The 20,831-nt window shown below is 37.6% G+C and overlaps 1 protein-coding gene, 2 non-coding genes and 3 pseudogenes across 3 annotated transcripts; 3 read left to right on the top strand and 3 right to left on the bottom strand.

The window, feature by feature from the left end:
* The first annotated feature begins 596 nt into the window (after positions 1–596).
* Positions 597–903, top strand: LOC148293499 (signal recognition particle RNA). Its single transcript, XR_015836947.1, has one exon.
* A 2,822-nt stretch (positions 904–3,725) lies between these two features.
* LOC148293498 (uncharacterized) lies at positions 3,726–5,607 on the top strand (annotated as a pseudogene).
* Positions 5,608–7,120: 1,513 nt separating this feature from the next.
* LOC148293497 (signal recognition particle RNA) lies at positions 7,121–7,426 on the top strand. The gene has a single exon (XR_015836946.1).
* Positions 7,427–7,571: 145 nt separating this feature from the next.
* On the bottom strand, positions 7,572–8,408 carry LOC148293496 (uncharacterized; annotated as a pseudogene).
* Positions 8,409–9,267: 859 nt separating this feature from the next.
* On the bottom strand, positions 9,268–10,094 carry LOC148293495 (uncharacterized; annotated as a pseudogene).
* A 9,737-nt stretch (positions 10,095–19,831) lies between these two features.
* LOC110766043 (putative invertase inhibitor) lies at positions 19,832–20,404 on the bottom strand. Its single transcript, XM_021969298.2, has one exon. The coding sequence runs from the start codon at positions 20,402–20,404 to the stop codon at positions 19,832–19,834; it is 573 nt and encodes a 190-aa protein (XP_021824990.2).
* Positions 20,405–20,831: the final 427 nt, after the last annotated feature.

Genomic DNA, 20,831 nt, shown 5'->3' with positions numbered 1-20,831 from the left:
ACCGCTACCAATACCGGAAATTAAAACCGGTATGGTACAATATGGGATTATAGTTTGCCTAAGTTGGTACCATACCATACCGTACCAAATCGGTATCGGTATGGTACGGTACCATTTCGGTATCAAAATGACACAACTCAAAAATGAACCAATTCAATATTCAACCTATTCATTCACCAAAATAAGTGATGCCTAAGTTACAGATTCAAAGATTCAACAAATTCAATATCCAAATCCTAATCAACCAAATCAATATCCATCAACAGATTCAATATTCAAATCAACCAAAAGCAAATGGTTAAAACTCATGCCTTATGGCTTACAAACCAAAATAAGTGATAATTATGCCTTATGGCTTACAAAATTACAAACACAATATCTATATCTATCAATATCTATTATACTTCAGTATGTATTTGGTACGGTATGGTACTGATCGGTACCAAATACTTGGTACCGCTACCATACCATACTCCCTTGGTACGGTACGGTATCGTACCGAATATCTCCTCATCCCAAATGAAACGGTATGAAATCAGTAGGATTAGGGTACGATTTCGGTATTTTGGTTTAGATGCCCAGCCCTAGTTTGTACCGCCGAGCTCTGTAACGCAAGCTTGTGACCCGAGTGGGGGCTTTGAGGTGCTGGAATATTGGCTTAGTATTAGCAGATCGGGTTCAGGTTGGTCATCTACCGGTCTGCCCATTCCAAGCCAAGAGTTGAACCCTGTGGCTCAAGCGAAGGCTCTGGGTCACCTGGTTTCTAGAGCGGAGGGAACCGCGTAAGGCTGGCTTCACAGAGCAACGACTACCTCCCGCTCTTGGCAGTGGAAGGATAACAGATCAGTGGTCACTTGGATCCATCATGGCTCGCTAGACTGTCTGAATTGAACCAAAACCTTTTTGCTCTTGACAATGATACTTTTCGATACTCCTCTGAGTTTACTTAGGCAGTCAAGTTGTTCTTCCTGATCTTGAATGCATGACTCCAGATTGTCAAGCTGGTTGTCTGCATTCTTGTGGTCATATTTGCTTGTCTTAAAGAATGATTGCAGAGCAGCATCCACTTGGGCAAATTCATTTGCTTCTGTTTCTTCCTCACAAGCTACTTTTTTGGTGTGAATAATCTTGGAAACCAATAACCAGCTGCTTGACACTCGCAGGTTGGTATGCAAAATTCTTCTTTGGGTGTGGTTTTGGCCACTTCTCATTTCACCTCGCCGATGGTTGCATTACCTGCAACATTGTTTGTTGTGATTATGAATATAATGGGAAGCAGTTTGGCATTCTTTTGGAGATATATGTAGATCCTTTTGACTCCAAGGAGACTCCTACAGTTGAGGTTAAGTGACAACTATAGCACCATTTCGAAGTTTTTTCCCTAACCCGGCAATATCTACTGTGAGTATGAATATAATGGGCAGCATCAGTCTGGGTGTCCTTAGAGATATGTATCCTTTTGGCTCCATTAAGTCTCTTACAGTTGATGTTAAGTGACAGTAAAAGCCTTTTCTAAGTTTCCTGGCATACTTATGGAGTTCAGATTCATTGTTTTATTTTTTATGTGAAGATATTATTAACTAATAGTCTAAAACAATGTCATTTGAGGTCACACATCCTATTTTACTCTAGCACATCTTGTGGTGCTTAGTTTTGAGCCAGATTTGAACTCTTCTATTGAAAATAGTATAGCCGTGCGGCTATACTTGGGATTTTTTGTATATATAATGGGAGCTTTAGTTTTAAACCATAATATAGTTTACTAATTTAGTAGAAAGAAATACAATTTAGTCTAATTAGCAAAAGGCCAAACACCAAAATGTAACAAAAATACCATTACAAAATATGAAAATTACAACATATGCCATTTTCAGTATTTAGTTTTAAACCAAAGCTGAAAAACGACATCAAACCAAAACTGAACCAAAACGACATCAACCGAAACCGAAATTGAATCACAACCCATTCGCGCGACCTTTCAACTTCACCTCCAGAAACCTCCAGACCACCAACGATCATCGAAGACCACCAACCCATTCGCGCGACCATCATCGAAGACCACCAACGATCGAAGCCGATTCTTCATCTCAGCTTCTGCGGTTTTCTGCATCGCAGTTTCAGTTTCTGCATCGCAGTTTCGTTTTCGTTTTCGTGGAAAATAACTCCGAAATTAACCAATTAAACCTCAAAATTTCTGAAATCTTACCCAACTAACAGCTAGATCGTGGAAAATAGATAGAAAACCATACCTCAATCGAAGGATTTGAGGGCCAGAGGAGAGAGATCGAGGGATTGAAAAACCGAGTAAAAATCCGATCAAAACCGGGGTTTTCCGGCAAAACAGCAGCAGCAGAGGTAGGAGGAAGGTCGGAGCTGGCTTGGGGTGCGACGCCGGTCAAAACTTGACCGGTCTGGTGGCTGGGTGGCCGACGTGACAGTGGCTGGGGGGTTTTGTCGGTGTCGGTCGAAACAGAGGGGAAGAGAAAGGGAGAAGACGCGGAGAGAGAGAGAGAGAGAGAGAGAGAGAGAGAGAGAGAGAGAGAGAGAGATCTGAGAAACTAACGAATTTGGGTTAGGTTTTTAAATGAAAAGGGTATAATTGTCTTTTTAATGACTAATGTAAGGTGGGTCAACAAATCTGGTCTTCCTTTTTGGCCTAATCCAAAATAACAATTCTTTTCTAGGTATTAAAACCCAAACCAAAATATCAAATGTCTTAAATACTAATAAGTAAAGTTATCTATGTCTAATACCTAATTTTCCTTAAAAATAAAGAGTATAGCTTTTTTTATATATATAAAAATACAGAGTATTTTATAAATAGTATAGCTGCGCGGCTATACTCTTTATCGATAGCTTAGAGCATTTTCCATTACTGTTAAGCTTTTACACGAGTCTCTACTGTACCCTTTTGAGTTTTTACTTTTCCAAAGTTATTAGCCGTATAAAAAATTTAGCATTTTCATGTTTAATACTCGTATTTTACACGTACGTATGTATTTTTCATGTTTAATAGACTTGATTTTTTACAAAATTTTCAAAATACACATAAAATTCACGTATTATACACCCAATTTTCACATACTATTGAATAAAAATAATATATATTCAAAAATTTAAATCTATAAAGTATATATATTGAAACTAGCAAATTAGTATCTATAAAGTATAAACTAATGCAAATAGAATGGGTTTTTTTTTAAACAATCGTATAGCCGCACGGCTATACTACGGTTTTTTAATTATTAAAAACTAGTATAGCCGGGCGGCTATACCCTTTTTGATTGGGCGCTATGCGTTCCTTTTTTTTAACAAATCGTATAGCCGATCGACTATACTCGGGATTTTTTTTTTAAAAACGTATAGCCGTACGGCTTTACTAGGGTCTTTTTTATTTTTTATTTTTTATTTTTTATTTCTTATAATAGTATAGCCGCACGGCCCTTTCTAAACCCTAAACATAACTCCATCGTCATCCTCGTTTCAATCTCTCTCGCCTCATAGCACCATCGTCATCCTCGTTTCCCTCTCTCTCTCTCTCTCTCTCTCTCTCTCTCTCTCTCCAGCGCCCGCCTTGGCCTCATAGACCGCCTAGACCACCTACCCCGCCTAGCCCCCGCCTAGTGCCCGCCTAGGCCATTTATTCAACTCCATTCAATGCTTTTTATGAAATAGCCTTTCAGGTGACCTTAATTGCTCAAGGGGATGTTCCTCTGTCTATTGTAATGACGGTATGCACAACTCTTGGGGCTGTACCCCTGACTCCTTTACTAACAAAGATATTGGCAGGGACTTACGTCCCTGTGGATGCAGCCAAACTGTCAATGAGCACCATGCAGGTTAAGTCACCTTGAACCTGTTCTGCTTCAAACAACCAATCTTTGTCCTCGACAGAGAGTAATATTTGAGGGGTTTCTTGTATACCATTTCAGTTTTGTGCTAGTCATGGGATGATGGGAATTTGGCTATATATAAAATTTTCATTTCCTTTATATGGGTTCGATGTTCAGCAATTTTGTTTTTCTTTCTCAAGTGTGTGTATATATATACATATGTTTGAAGACTTCTGTTCACTTCTTGGGAATAAGATATATATATATATATATATATATCTATATATCATGGCTTGTAGCACTCCAATTATACCAAAGGACTTCTTCATGAAAACAGACCAAGAACTGTATGGAGAAGACGAAAATAAAAATAGTTCTGGGTTTTGAAAAAGTTACAAGGACCCAGATGACCAGCAAAGAGACATCAGCTTAAGATCAATGGATGAAGAGAATAATATGTCTCAAAGTGTTTGGTTCTTCAGAAAGTATCTTCTTACAAGAAGTCAATGACGTAGCTAAAACCAGCATGGAAGCTGAATTTGAATCAGAAATTATCAAAAGGCATTCATCACCCCGCCCTTTATTACCACCTAAATTTCTTGGTAGTAATAATTTCCCAGGACACTGGCTATCTTTGCTAGAGCAACAGTTGCTTCCTTGATTGCGGTATGTTTTCCTTGCATTCGTCATTATATATGCTTATTATATTTGGGTAGCGATGTTGGCACTCTCCGTTTATGCTTCTGGAATGTCCACTGAGAGTCTTTAAAAGGAATTAAATTGAATTTCTATAAGCTAAACTAGGAGTGCCAAAATCGTTACCCTAATTATTTCTTGTGTTATAACATTAGTTTCCCTTTTGAAGTTAGTCCTCTTCAATTTTTGTTGAGTGTGTATCTACACAGATGTGATGATCAATCCAACAGGACTTCAGAACAACTTACATTTTATGATGGGATTATCAATGTCTATGACAATATTCCTGCTAAGGTGAATAGTTTAAAGAAATGCACACAAATTTTTTATTTTCAGGAAATAATAATGTGCCCAAAGCTTGAAATCCATGATGTCTATGTTGTGACTGCCATATTTGACTGTTCAACTTCTTTTTCCTGTAAATAATTTTCTCAAACAATTTATTATAATGTTATAATCTTACCAAATTGTGAATAATTATATAAAATTATCTGCTATATTGATTCCCATAGATATTGTCATTGTAGGCTCAAGCGATTATGCGTCTTGCCAGTGAAAACTCATCGGTCAAACCTCTTGTTCAGAAAGGTTAAAAACAGATAGGCAAAAACCACCTCTCAAACCCAAATCACTATCATATTCCAAAATAAGAGCAGGTATGAGTACGTAGTTCATTTCGACATGTACCTCAATTAGTTAAGAGCATTCACCATATACCTGAATTTTTGTGTATTGAAATACTCAGCATTGGTCATATATCAGGTGACTTTTGGTTTGCCATAAAAAAAAGGTTAAAGGAGAACAATTTACAATGAATACCCCATTTTCCTAACTTTACCCCCCTGCAAAATCATCCTTGTCCTTAGTCTACTAGTTGATATATATATTTTTTTTTATTGAAACGACTACTAGTTGATCTTTAGGATCTTCACAAAAAGGAATAATATTAATCACATTTGCTCTAGTTTTTCTTTAACAGATCTTCCCTAACTAGATTTTTCCTTTACCTATTTCAGGACTTCCAATGGCAAGAAGATATTCCTTGCAGTGTTTTCTTGAAAAGCGTCGTGGCAGGTAAAGATGTCTTTGTTTGTACGTAGCCTGTAATAAACTACAGTGTTATATGGCGAGAACGGAAACTTTTACCAAATTGGAACTTCATCCAAACTACAGTGCCAAAATCGTACTTTATAAACAAAATCCATACATGCCAAGAAGATCATATCTATTTTCATAGAGAAAACGATGTTGGTACCCATAAATTTGCTCACTATACCTGCCTAAATAATTGATGGTCAACAATTTTTTTTTACTGTTTGACAAAAGAAAAAAATAATAGAAGAAAAGAAAGGAAAAATATATGAAGAGGAGATCCAGTTTTTTATTATTTTTTAAACCGTATAATGAGCAAATTGAAGCAACTTTGGCCAAGGCTTGCTGTGTGAGAGGCAACTGAAGCAACTTATCAACACAAGTCTTGGAGGCCACTTAGTTTGTGGCATATTGATGATGAAGATGTGGAGGCGGCCTCAGAAGACCTCAGTCTACACAAATGTTCGTCAACTTCTTGAACGATCGGGAAGCTGTTAGAGCGTGTGTGGAAAGCCATTTCTTCTTTGTGTGTTGTGAGAAGATAGAACAGAAGACTTAGAAACTTTTGATTGATGTACAATTCAGAGTGCTTAATATATAGTAGTGTTGATTGAAGAGGGGGACATGGAATCTCATCCACTTCAATCATCAGTGAGAGGTAACATGATTTCGATTTGGATCTATATGTTCCCTAGGCAATGTTTATGCAGTGTCCCTTCCCACCCCCTAATTCCAACTCATGAATTGATTAATTTAACATATTAAAATGCTACAACCATTTAATCAATCATAATTAATATACGATACCATGAGTACGTCCCTATTTAGACAAATACGTGGAGAGGCAAAAACCATTTAACTCAATTATGCTGATCAACGCATATGATTAGTTTAATTCATCTTGTTTTGCAGGTCCTTCATTCACATGATTGTTTGCCAAGGAGGAGGCATGATCTGCAAATATGCAATATTCTGCATTAAAATGTCACCATCCATTGCGTTTCTATAATGTAGAAAAATGGTGACTTGCTTGTTAATTAGCAATGTACCCCAAACATAAAGAAAAGCAGCATATTTGTATTATAATCAGTCTTCCATGTTTATGTTTACTTTAATCTGTGTTTACTGTTTCCCGGGAGAAAATTGTTAATTATGTCAATGTTTGAACTGATGTTACTAATTTTCACCAACCAGTGTTACCAATAACAATGTCATGAGGATCCATAGCATCCACAAGAATCAAGCAACACTATAAACTTTCTTTTTAGTCTCCTTTGAATGTGAAATGTTTATTATTGGTTATCTTCCTTGAGAGAAATAGAATCTTGAAAGTTTTGTGACCTCACTCAACTCCCTAAATCGCCAATAAAACGTATTGAAGAAATTCTGAGCTTATTCAAGATCTGATCATAAGAGGCAAAGCAAGTTCAACTTGTCCCACATCGCTTAGTTCCTATCACACACTACGCTTTATAAACCCAACACGAGGTTGTTGTACCGCTGAGCTTTGTAACGCAAGCTTGTAACCCGAGTGGGAGCTTTGAGGTACTGGAACGTTGGCTCAGTATTAGCGGGTCGGGTTCGGGTGGGCTATTTACTGGCCCGCCCATTCCAAGCCAAGAGTTGAATCCTGTGGCTCGAGCGAAGGCTCTGGGTCACTTGGTTTCTAGAGCGGAGGGAACCGCGTAAGGCTGGCTTCACAAAGCAACGACTACCTCCCACTCTTGGCAGTGGAAGGATAACGGGTCGGTAGTCACTTGGATCCATCATGGCTCGCTAGACTGTCCCAATTGAACCAAACCTTTTTGCTATTGGCTGAAGCATGTGAAATTCAAGTGCCTTTTTTTTTTTTTTTTGTATAATCGATTTGATATCCAGAGGATGATTTGTACAAAATCGAAAAAGCTAATATATATATATATATATATATATATATATATATATATATATCTAGTGGTTTAGGATCTTGAGGAGAGAGACACTTCTTTTAATCAACTGCCTAAATAGGCAATCAAGTTGTTCTTCCTGATCTTGAATGCATGACTCCAGATTGTCAAGTTGGTTCTCTGCATTCTTGTAGTCAGATTTGCTTGTCTTAATGGATGATTGCAGAACAGCATCCACTTGGGCAAATTCATTTGCTTCTGTTTCTTCCTCACAAGGTACTGTGTGAATAATCTTGGAAACCAATGACCAGCTGCGGCTTGGCTTTGACTTTGGGCCAGAGATGAAGGACAGGAGTGATTCGAACACTGAGAGAGTGACTGCCTCGACATCTCTTAACGTGCTAACAACGGCAATAGTCTCATTGTCCTTGTTGAGGGATGAGAAACTAGATCCCTTGAAATTTACCATAGCCTTGTGGATTGCCTTCTTCACCATCTTCCTTGAGGTCAAGTATTTCCTGACCTCAGTTGTGAGTGCTTCAGATTCACCTGCTCACGTTCTTCGCATGATTGATTGAAGGTCCTGTACGCATTCCTTGGTTTGCAACAGGGCATCCTTGGTACTGCTACAAACATCCAAGAGCCTGAGAGAACCATCTAATAGCTCATTAGTCGATTTCTCATTCTGCTCTTGGGCCAAGGCTTGTTGAGTGAGGGGCAATTGAAGCAACCTATCAACACAATTATGCAAGTCTTGAAGGCCAGTTAGTTTGTGGCTGATTGATGTTGATGATGTGGAAGTGGCATCAGAAGACCTCAATCTACACAAATGTTCATCAACTTCTTGAACGATCGGGTGTGGCCTTGAAGGGAAGCTGTTAGAGCGAGTGTGGAAAGCCATTTCTTCTTCGTGTGTTGTGAGAAGATAGAATAGAAGACCTTGAAATTAAGTTGTGGTTAATGTACAACAATTCAAACTGATGTGTTCTTTCCATATGCATCTGCTTAATATGTAGTGTTGGTTGAGAAATCTCATCCTCTTCAATCACCAGCCAGAGGTAACATGATTTCGATTTGGATCTATATGCTCCCTAGGCAATGTGTATGCAATGTCTCTTCCCACTCCAGCATACCAACTCAAGAAGTGATTAATTTTGCATAATATAATCTCAGACTATCATATTATAATGTAACCATTCAGTCATAGGCATCTATTACATGGAAAGGCGAAAATTGTCGTGAAAGGAGCAAGCAAGATTTGCATTAATTTGTGACCATGCATTATGTTTCCATAATGTATAGAACTGGTAAGTAGCTGATAAGGCGATGTCCATGCAATGTCTCTCCATCACTGGCTTCTCAACTCATAAAATCATTAAACATGTAAACTTCAGAATTATGCTCCATAATTTTTTTTTAAAATATTTGGATTGACACCTTTTCCTCATTCAATAAGAAAAGGCAATACCTATTCTTTAGTATTGAATGACTGTTGAGCAAGAAGCAGGCGAAAAATGTAAAGTAGAGTTTCATATGTGTTTCCATGATGCAGAGGAACAGTCTGGGATTAGTAATTGATTCCAATGTCCCTGTAACAGAAAACTAGCCAGCAATAAGTTATGCTTGTTTTGTTATGGAATAAATTAATCATTATTGGGTTCTATGAAAGATAACTGTTCTGTAATAAAACTCTGATAAAACGGAGAAAGTAAGACAGTGTCATGTATTGCTTTTCATGTACAAAATTGAAAAGCTAATATCTAATGGTTTAAGATGTTGAGAAGAAAGACTCTGGTTTTGATGAGTTGCCTAAATAAGCACTAAAGTTGTTCTTCATGATCTTGAATGCATGACTCCAGATTGTCAAGATGGCTTTGGGGATGAGATTTGCTTGTCTTGTGTCCAATGAGTGATTTCAATGCAGCATCCACCTTTGCAAACTCATACTTCTGTTTCTTCCTCACAAGCTACTGTTTTTGACTGCATCATCTTGGAGACCAATGACCAGCTGCTTGGCTGTGATTTTGGCCCTAAGATGAAGCAAAGAAGGGATACAAACACCGCGAAAGTGACAGCTTCAACATCTCTCAGCTTGCTAACAATGGAAATAGTCTCATTGATCCCATGAGATCTTCCTTGGGGTCAAGTATTTCCTGACCTGGTGAGTGCTCCAGATTCACCTCCTCGCATTCTTCGCATGATCGGTTGAAGGTCCTGTACGCATTCCTTGGTTTGCAACAGGGCATCCTTGGCACGCTACAAACATCCAATAGCCTGAGAGAGCCATCTAATAGCTCATTAGTCTATTTTTCATTCTGCTCTTGTGCCAAGGCTTGTTGAGTGAGGGGCAACTGAAGCAAGCTATCAACACAGCCATGCAAGTCTTGGAGTGGAGGCCACTTAGTTCGTGGCTGATTGATGAGGAGGATGTGGAGGTGGCCTCAGAAGATCTCAATCTACACAAATGTTCATCAACTTCTTGAACGATCGGGTGTGGCCTTGAGGTGAAGCTGTTGGAGCGAGTGTGGCAAGCCATTTCTTCTTGTTGTGTATTTTGAGAAGATAGAATAGAAGACCTTGAAGTGGTTAATGTAATATCTTTTCAATGTGTTTGCTTAATATATATAGAGTTGGTTGAGGAGGGGGACATGGAATCTCATCCTCTTCAATCATATCAGTGAGAAGGGTAACATGATTTGAATTGGATCCCAACTCATGAACTCATTAATTTAGCTCATAACTAACATATTGGAAAGAGTTCAATAAACTAACATGCTTAACCCTATTGCATAAACTCAATTATATGCTGATCAAGTTCATATTATTTTTCAGGTCCTTGGCATGATTGTTAAGCAAGTAGCAGGCAAGATTTGCAATCTGTATTTTTCAATGATCATGTGCAATTGCGTTATGCTTCCATGATGTTGAAAAATGGTTTGTATCTAGCAGACTTTATGAATTGGACTGCTCCCCAAACATTTTATTTCGAATTAATAAGCAAAGCAAAAGTGGATTGGCTGCCTAATGTGGTTGGAGAGATTGACAGAAGTAAATGTATAGGTTTTGAATTAAATCTGTACAGGTAATGGAAAATCGTAGAAAACTAAAAAAGGTGGCGGTCAGGTGAAGAGCGGACCTAGGCCTAGCGTGATCGACAGCTGCTCTGATAAGCCACCATGGTTGCTCGTAGGGTAGCCCGCAAGCAACCGTGCCGAGAGCATTGTGCCATAGGTTGTCCACGTCTTACACTAAGTTCCAAATTCCACCTTTAATGCCCCCATGTTGGGTCACAAACTCACATTACTAAGCTCGGCGAGCAAAGTTTTAGGAGTTAACAATATTAAGTACATAACACGTATTATATATTTCCAATGTGGGATCTACGGTTTTTTCAAGAGAGAAGAGGAAAAGGAATAAAACTCGATTACAAGCAGTTCGGTAATTTTCTTGTATAGAATTAAAGGCCTTTGGAGAATTTATTGTGTATGCTTCGTGCAAGTATATATACATCACAACCGTATGGCCGAGTTCAGACATCCTTCTTGGTAGTTTACTGCTCAAAGCGTGTAGTCAAATACTCCTTTGAATGCTATTAGACATTAGTTGTTGATTATTCATCTCCCTTGAGATATTTGATTTGCTTGCAAAAATCTCATGTGATCTCAATCATAATTTCAGAAACTCCCTTGAATTTTTTGAGATTATCCCATGTGAGGATGAAACTTTTGCATTAATAGTTTAAATATTCTTGGCCTCTACAAATTTGTTTCGGGTCAAACACTGCCTTTCTAAAAAAAATTATTTTTTCTTTTTTTGTAATTTTTTTTAATCTTGGTCTTTATCTGTTAGGAAGATGTTCTCTGAATTAACTTTAACTGACGCCATGGATAGCATGATAATAATTGGAATATTTACAAAGCAAATTGGGCATGAATTTGACCTCAGATAGATGATGTATTCGCATCGCATGCAAGGTATATTTTGTTATGTTCAAAATTGAAAAGCTAATATACATATAAAAACGAAAAAAAAGAGGAATTGGGTCGGCATCGTGGGTTGTGGGAGGAGGGAGGTAAAAAGGTGGTGGTCATTGGTCAAGTCAAGAGCGGGTCTCAGTCGGCCCAGAGTGAGATCAGATGCCGTTATGTCTGCCACAGCTGCTCTGATAAGTCAACTGCCTTTCCACAATGCTGCCAACCAGCCAACTGAGATTAGCCGTCAACTTGGGAGCATCTTTGTAGAAGCCTACTATAACCATAGGGGAAACACCGGCACTGGACCTGTTAGTCGCGTCTTAACAAGACCTTCCCACATTCCACCTTTAATGCCCCCACGTTGAGTCACAAGCCCACGTTACTAGGCTCGGCAATCAAAATTTTAGGGGTTAACAATATAAGTAGTTAACAAGGGTTATGTTTTTTCAATGTGGGATTACTGTTTTTTAAAGATCGAAGGAGAAAAGGACTCTATATTAATTACAAAACAATCTTCCTTCCGCATTGGTTAAAAGGATGATTATACCAAGGGGAACACGCCAAATTGTATCCTGTTTGTCCTTCCAACAGAAGGAAGCCCTAGCCTTAAGGTTCATCCAAAGGTCCAAAATTTCTTTTGGTATTATGTTTTCTACTGAAAGTTGTTGATTATTTATGAGCGGTTGTATGTGACTTTTGGACACCAATGACCAGCTGCTTGTCTGTGACTTTGGCCTGGAGATGAAGGAAGGAAGTGATTCAAACACTGGAAGAGTGTCTGCTTCTACTTTCTCTCAACTTGCTAACAATGGCAATGGTCTCATGATCCTAGTTGAGGAAAGAGAGTTGATCTGTTTTCTATTGCCTTGAGATTCTTCATAGGCTTGTGGATTTTCTTTTTCACCATGTTCCTCGAGGTCAAGTATTTGTTAACCTCACTTGTGACTCCAGTTTCTCACCTCCCTCCCCGCCTTCTTCGTAGGATTGATTGAAGTTCTTGTGCACATTCCTGGGTTTGCAACAGGGCATAATTGACACTGCAGCAAACATCCAAGAGCCTGTCAAATTTTCCAGGTTAATGGGCCGAGGGCCCAGTCCAACAACACCGATATTGTCCCCATTTTACCACCTGCACAATCCTCATGTGTGGACCCCATTTTGTGGGTCACACGTGGAGATCTACACATCGGCAACCACGTGGAGCCATGTAGGGACTCACCCATCGCGCGGGGCCAAACGGGGACCCACCCATCACGTGGCACCTTTGGCCTACGTGGAGCCAAACGGGAACTCACCCATCACGCGGGGCCAAACGGGGACCCACCCATCACGTGGCAAGTACGGGCCCGCAACCTGGCTCTGATACCATGTCAAATTTTCCAGGTTAACGGGCCGAGGGCCCACTCCAACAACACTGATACTGTCCCCACTTTACCACATGCACAATCCTCAGGTGTGAGGTTTTATCACAAAAGGCCTCGGTGTTAGTTAGAGATGGGTATTTCTATTTAAACTACTTTCTCTTTGGCCCTCTAGCCGATGTGGGACAACAATGAGTTCCAACAGAGCCTAGGTGAGTTATCTAATAGCTCATTAGTCAATTTCTAATTAATTATGGGCCAAGTCTTGTTGAGTGAGGGGCAACTGAGGCAACCTATCAATATAATCGTGCAAGTCTTGGAGGCCACTTAGTTTGTGGCTCTGATTGACGAGGAGGATGTGGAGGTGGCCTCAGAAGGATCTCAATCCACACAAATGTTCATCGACTTCTTGAAAGGGTGTGGCCTTGAGGGGAAGCTGTTGGAGCGGATGTGGAAAGCCATTTCTTCTTGTTGTGTCTTGTGAGAAGATAGAATATAAGACCTTGAAGAAGTTGTGGCTAATGTTCTTTTCCATATGTGTCTGCTTAATATATAGGGTAGGTTGAGTTGGAGGACATGGAATCCTGAGAGAGGTAACATGATTTGAATTTGATATCAGAGGATGTATTTGTATACAAGTAGGATGTTGAAGAGGGAGACTCTTGTTTTGATCAATTTGCCCAAATAAATAGGCATTCAACTCCTTCCTCCCGATCTTGAATTAATGGATGGCACTAGCTTGATGTTACACAAATTAAATTTTAATGCCATAAAAAATAGAAAAAAAAAAGGTAAGTTAAATAATTAAAAATGATTAAAATTCAAGTTAAAAATAAAACTTGTAAAAAGGTGGCGGTCAGAGGTCAAGAGTGGACCACCTCGGCCTGGCCCTATAAGTTCGTAGTGGGCGGGCTCAGGTGCTCTGATAAGCCAAACTGCCTTTCCACAAATAAGCCACCAGCACAGGGCACCACAAATTCATGGGCACTGACGTCTTTGCAGAAAGCTACTTTCGTGGTTGGGCCACTAAGTAGTGCAATTAAATAATGGGCTAAACTTAGGGCACTGGCCGTATGTTTTCTACGTGATAAGACCAAATTCACATTCCACCTCTAATGCCCCCACATTGGATCACAAACCCACGTTTCTAGGCTCGACAATCAAAAATTTAAGAGTTAACAATATTAAGTACTTCACAAGTATTATACTTCTCCAATGTGGGATTTACTGTTTTTTTCAGGAGAGAAATCTTTTTTAGTGTTTCTACTATCATTATTCTCAATATTAACGAAAGGTAAAATCCAAATCCCGTCGTCTACACATGGATACCCATTGATTAAAAAAAAAGGAAGATGATATTACAGCAAGCAAGCAAGATATCATATCGTAATTAAGCTCAAACCCTTATTTAGGCAAAATAGCATGATAATTGCAGGAATTCAGGATTAGTAATAGTTAACCATATAGGCACCAAAATTTACTGATATTTTAAACAAGAACAAGAGAGTACGTAGTAGCAATTTAAGCGAAGGAGTCTATTCCAAGGGATGGGCTTGTACTTGTCCCTGAAAAACACGTTCAGAAAGTCCTGCTAAAATTTGACCAAATTTCATGTCATCTTTAAAATTGGACCAAATGCTATTTAGCCTAATAATACATTTCCTTATTAGTTTATTTGATTGGGGAAGATTTAATACTTTGGAGTAAAAGTATTATCTTAGTTTTAACAAAAATATCAAATCACAAAATTCATGAGAATCAGCAATTAAGTTATTAATCCCATTAGAAGGCCAAGAACAAAGAAAAAAAAAGAAAAAAAAATGGTTTCATCTATCTCTGCAATCTGTTGTGCTATTGTGATTGTTGCTTCTTTTTTCATAGGTTCTTCTTTTGGAGTCTCTAACAAGACCCTGACCAAGATTTGCTCCAAAACGCAAACCCAAAAAAATGTGTGACAAATTTACAAACTGTCCCATGCACCACCTCAGCTGACCTGCCTAAACTCACTGCTATAGAGCTACCAGGAAGCAAGCTGACCAAGACCTTGAGACTTTCAGAGAGCTAGGGCACAATGCCACTGCAGCTAAGTTGAAGGAGGAGTTTGATGCCTGTGTTAGATTTTACAATGAGGCGAGGCCCCAAATCCAATTAGCACATCTCTTGTCACAGAAGAGACAGTACGAGAACAATTCAGCTTTGAGTTTGCATTAAGATGTTCATTAGGCATCTCTGTTGACTCACTGGAAATTAATCAGCTTCAAGAATCTGCGGTTTTAAAGCTGGACACTTCGATCAGTGTGAACAGATATATTGCTAGCGCAGCTAAATAAGTTTTAGCTGTTCGTTAAAGTACGTAGATTATCGCTTATATAAAAAATAACAATAATAACTGATGAGGGTTTCCCTATATTGGTTGTTTGAACCATTCATACTCTATATTGGTTTCTTGCTCAACTCTTAATAGTAGTTTGTTCACCAACTTGACAATTGAAATCAAACCAAAGAACAGAGGACATGAAAGATCCTCGGTCCTCACACTCCTAAAACACAATTTAAAAAAATGCCTCCCAAGTTATAGGGAGACAAGAAAAAAAAAACCAATACTATTATTAAAACAAAACAAAAGCCCCCTATATACTTTCAATATAGACTTCATTCTCTTTGAGAAACAGCAGGAGCCATTTAAGCAGCAGATGGGGTGGTGATGAAATTGACAACGCCAGCCTCCGACAGAGCTGCCTTGAATGCCTGCAGGTCCACTTGGTCTGCGCCATTTCCAGCCTCGGCTGCAGCCACAATGTTCTTGAAGTCCAATGACTCGTCATCATAAATATCCCACCATTTCTTTACCAGCATCTTAATGTCCTCCCTCTCCATGTTTTCCTCCTTTCCAGTATACCTCTATGGCTTAGAACCCTAAACAAACACAATTACAATTTAATTAGTAACTAAGATCTTAATCTGTGATTAAAGATGTGATTAGTACTCACATTAGCACAACAGTGAACAAGTTTGACTTGGTCATGCTGAATGTTTTCAGGGTGACGCCAGAGCATGGCCAACGCAAGGTTTTAGTTTGAAGGGATGGGCTTGTACTTGTCCCTGAAAAACACGTTCAGAAAGTCCCGCTAAAATTGGACCAAATTTAATGTCAGATTACAGATCACATCTTTAAAATTGGACCAACTAAACCCGGTCTCATATGGGCTAGAGCCTAGAACTGTAAGCTCGAGTTGGGCTTGATGATTTTCATAAATGAACAAGCCCGGCACGTTCCGTTTATTAAATGGACCGAATTTCAAAGGTCCAGACAAGTGCAACACGACGTGTTTGACACCTCTTCTCCAAGGCCATTTTCATGACTTCCAAGGGTGGTGCGACCCCGAATGACCCCATGGACCATGGTGGCTCCGCCACTGGTATGTACCCATAAATATACACCGGTTGAACTCAACTTACAATAGTTTCAAGGCTGTCATGTTTCCTATCTCCGTGGTGGGTATAGTGCCACCACTTAATTCATTATTCCACATGAAATCAATGCCGGAAGAGTAAAAAAATATAATACAAAACGTTAGATTTATTAATTTCGGGAGCAGCTCTATATAAAACCCCTCTCCACACTACGTTAATTCACTGTACATATATTATTAGTACTCTTATTTTACCCATAGCAAATTAAATTAAACTAAATTAGATTTTTTTTATAATAAAAAAAAAGATTATTAATTCCTTTTGTTAAATTAAGACTAATATTGTTAGCCAAGGCCGAAAATTAAAGAAACTGCTAATCAGTTGATAGTTAGACGCAACTTTTTTGCTGTTCTTAAGTAATTTTACTTTACACTGTTCAAGAACACACCGATTATCAAAGAAAAATCCCGAAAGAAAGAAAGAAATAAGAGAGAACTGCCAGAATAAGAGTATGAGAAGAAAGGTTTTTTGGTTACAATTTTATTTCTCTTTGTAATACATAAAGCAAAATTTATACAAGAGGAAGGCTTGCTAATCAAGTTCTGTAGACGATACTTTAGTGATTTTAACCAACCATTGCCTCTTATGTGTGCATTATATGTTTGTGTGGCTCTCCAGATTCAACATTTATGGAGACAATACTTTCAAAATACACGAGCTGATTTTCGTGGTTGATAATCATGATCGTGATAGTATTGTTGAGGCTAAGTATGAGCTTCACAAGATGATGTTGAATGAGGTACTAAAACTTTTGAAGGCTTTGTTAGTTTTTTGGGCCTTGAGTGTTTTTTTAATATAGTAATTAGTAAACAAAATGATAAGATGTGGGAGTGGACAGTTGGGGGCATGAAATAATCAATTAATTTGCTTATTAGTTTTCTCCAATATCTTAATTGACTCCCATCACCTTGATTCAGTTTGATATATTTATAATATTTAACAAACCAACTTTACATGATGCAATGTTCACAACAAAAACATTTTTATATATAAACTATTCATGCGTTTGAAAATCATCACAAAATTCTAGTGAGAAAAGAAGACTCAAGAAATTTATTCAAAACTTTAGCCAGATTTCAAAATTATCACAAAATCCTCATGAAATTTGTTGGAATTTTAATCACTTGTTCCCAAACAAATTTTTTGGAAACCATAAGAATTGCATATCAATTTTAACGTCGTAATAATGTATTAATATAGTTTTGTTAAAAGTTCAACATTTCCATTTACCTAACTGTGGTTAACTACTCATTGTGACAGTAAGCTAACTGTGGCTAACTAGTTCCCTTTGGCCCTGTTTGGTGAGTTGGACTGGATGAGACCTTTTCAATTAAAATCGACATGGATCTAGTCTGTTGTTTGGTGAATTACATTTTGTTTGTTTCTTTTTAGGTTATAATTCTGACTTGAGCTCATATAATTTTTTTAACTATCGAAAAAATATTGCATAAAGATGCATAGAGAATAGAAGGCCACATTTTGGTAATTTGCCTAGGGCCTCCAAAACCTTATAGGACCGCCACTGTATTGAGCTTTGGGTTGGTACAAGACAGAACCAAGTTTGGGCCAAGGCTTAACACGGGCTGGGTATACTATGAGATTAGCATGGTCCGCCCATAGTATTGGGGTTGATCCAGCTGCCAGCCTACTCAAACCCTCCATGGCCATGGAGTCATTTTATGGTGAGAGTCTTATTTAAGGCCTTTAGATGAGGCCCTATCTCTCAACCGTTGGATCAAACTAACCAATTTAATCCAACGGTTAAGCGATAGGCCTCATCTAAGGGCTTTATAAGGCCCTCACTATAAAATTCTAGGGCTTGTCCAATATAGATCCCTATATTTTCTATTTCCTAGACATATACCCATCACTCTATAAATCCATGTGTAAAACCCAATTTCAAATTTAAATGACCAGTATGATATAAAAGGTCGTAGTATTCCTATATTTTTACATCATTGCCACCAAACTTCATATTTTATTTATAATTTATTTCAAACATTTCATTAACTGTCATAATTGTAATTAACACTCCCTATTAATAGCATATCAATCACTCCATTTCTTTTGGTTGTCATTCCCTCTCACATATCGCCCCCTAAAATTGCAAACCAAAAAAAAATCTGTAAATTACATATCCAATAATATACCTATAAAAAAAATATAAATATAAATATATTATTTAAATAAAATATAGGTATATTATTTACCAAATTTTTTAAATAAAAAAAAAACTAAGTCAGTTACTTTGTAATTGAAATTTCCGTACATTTTTCATAAATTAAAAATAGGTGCACAATAATTTATAGAAAATATAGGTACATTATTTACCCATAGGTAAATTATTTTACAATATACCTATAAATGTGTATAGGTACATTATTTGGAGAGGAAAAATAGGTTCACTTAAAAAAATTGTTTTTCATAAAACAAATAATAGGTACTTTATTCAGAGAAAAAAGGGTACATAATTTAGAGAAAAAAAATAGGTACATTATTTAGAGAAAAAATAGGTTCATTTAAAAAAAATTGTTTTTCATAAAACAAACAATAAATAGATTATCAAAATATTTTTCAACATAATTAGAATGTACACTATTATTCATAAAACTATAATAAAATATATTACTAGTAGTATAATTCATAAAAGGAAAACAACAACAAAAATTTATTAAATAAACCAAAACGTTTTTTTTTTTGGTCATAAAATAAACCAAAATGTTACTAATATGTTAATGTTGAATTTAATATTTAATTTCAAATAAGTTTCTAAATTAATTCCTACATCCATTACAACCATTTGAAGATCTTTCCAAATTCAACGCGTGTCATTAGTTACACCTCCACATAACACGTTAACTTGTAAATACGGGTAGTTTTGGAATCCCAAAAGTAGAATAAATCAGATTTTAAGCTAGATTAGGTAACTTGCTTACTTGGATCCTAGTCAGCGGGTTTTACTTGAAAAAATTGGGTATTTTAAATAGAAAAATAAAGGAAACGATTGTAGGTGATTACAAATGAATTTTATGGGTCTAAGCTCAATTTACTAAAAATTCTACTATGGCCATGTTATGTTATCATGTGGTTCATACTGGATTATATTGGATTAATCACAGCTTCTTGATGGAATTGATAATTCTACTACAATATTTGATACAAGAGATATTGGACGAGGAGAGAATCGAACTTTTAATCTCCAGTGCAATGGTAATGCACTTACCACCACTTAAACTACAAGGTTCTTGGAATAATCCATCTACATTTTAGACTAGGATGATTAGACATAGTCAAATTCAAGTTATTTTTACCAAACACGTAACTAGGATTGTGAATCCTGTCAAGATATATACTCTGGCTAAACATGTAGCTTCAATATTCATAACATAACACAGTCAAAGTTTAGTGACCATTAATAATCTAATAATCATACATATAATAGCATCATAATCAGATAACTTCTGAAACTTTTTCTAAGAGATCCAAATGGTCGGTTGCTTCTAGAAGACCCAGTTCTAGTTGTGCTGGGTAGCCATTAGGTCATGCAAAGAAACCAAAGCCATGGCAATCAAAATCCTCATCTGCCTATTTCTATTAGTAAGAGGGTTCTGAGTGTTAGGCGGTGTGCTGAGTGAGTCTTCGCAGCTGGCCTCAGCCCTCGGTGTCACAGTCTCATACCTCTGCACACTGTCGTAATCCTTCTGGAAAAACGACAGTGCAGCCGAGTCAAACGACTCCATCACCACACGGTAACCATTCTCACATTCTGTGAGGGCATTTTTGAGTGCAGGGTCGTTTGTGTTGCCAAGCACCTGCCTGATAAAGTCGTGTGTCTTGGTGGCATTGTCTGTGGCTCGCTCTATGGTTATTTGGGTGAGGGCAACAATATCAGCGTTTGGAGACTTCAAATTCTCCTTGAAAGTTTGGCTGCAAAACCCAAACTCCTCCATCTGCCTGCAAATATGATCGATCAGTTGTTGGGTGTCTTGAGCCAAAGATGGGGTGATATTGATCACGAGGAAGAAAAGAACCAATAGCATTGGAACACGTGGGGATGAATGAGACTTATAATAGTCAGATGAAGCCATTGTTTTGATCTTTGTTGAAGGCTTCAAGTAGGGTTTGGTGATTGGAAACTGATGAGTAGAAATGAAGGAGACAGTGTATTTATAGGAAAAACGTTGTCTCTTGTAAAGTCAACTTAAGCTTCAAACCCTTTTGATTTTTCTTCATATTGTATCTCATGCAATCATATATTGCCTACATTAATATATTGTATCTCATGCAATCATATATTGAAGGGGACAGTGTATTTATAGGAATCAGAATCCGATTTGTTGGTTTCGCATTAATATATATATTGCCTACATTCCTATTCAATTCGCTTATTACTTAATTTTGCATCCCAAGTGTTTTATATAACAAATCTGAGAGAGTTATTCTTTGATTTTAGCATTAAATCCCAAATTATAAAACATAATCTTGTGATACATTGCTCGGATTGAAAGCTTTCGA

This window comes from Prunus avium, chromosome 6 (genome assembly GCF_965620075.1).
Source record: "Prunus avium chromosome 6, drPruAviu1.hap1.1, whole genome shotgun sequence".
Lineage (NCBI taxonomy): Eukaryota > Viridiplantae > Streptophyta > Magnoliopsida > Rosales > Rosaceae > Prunus > Prunus avium.
This window is presented reverse-complemented; position numbering and strand designations above follow the sequence as displayed.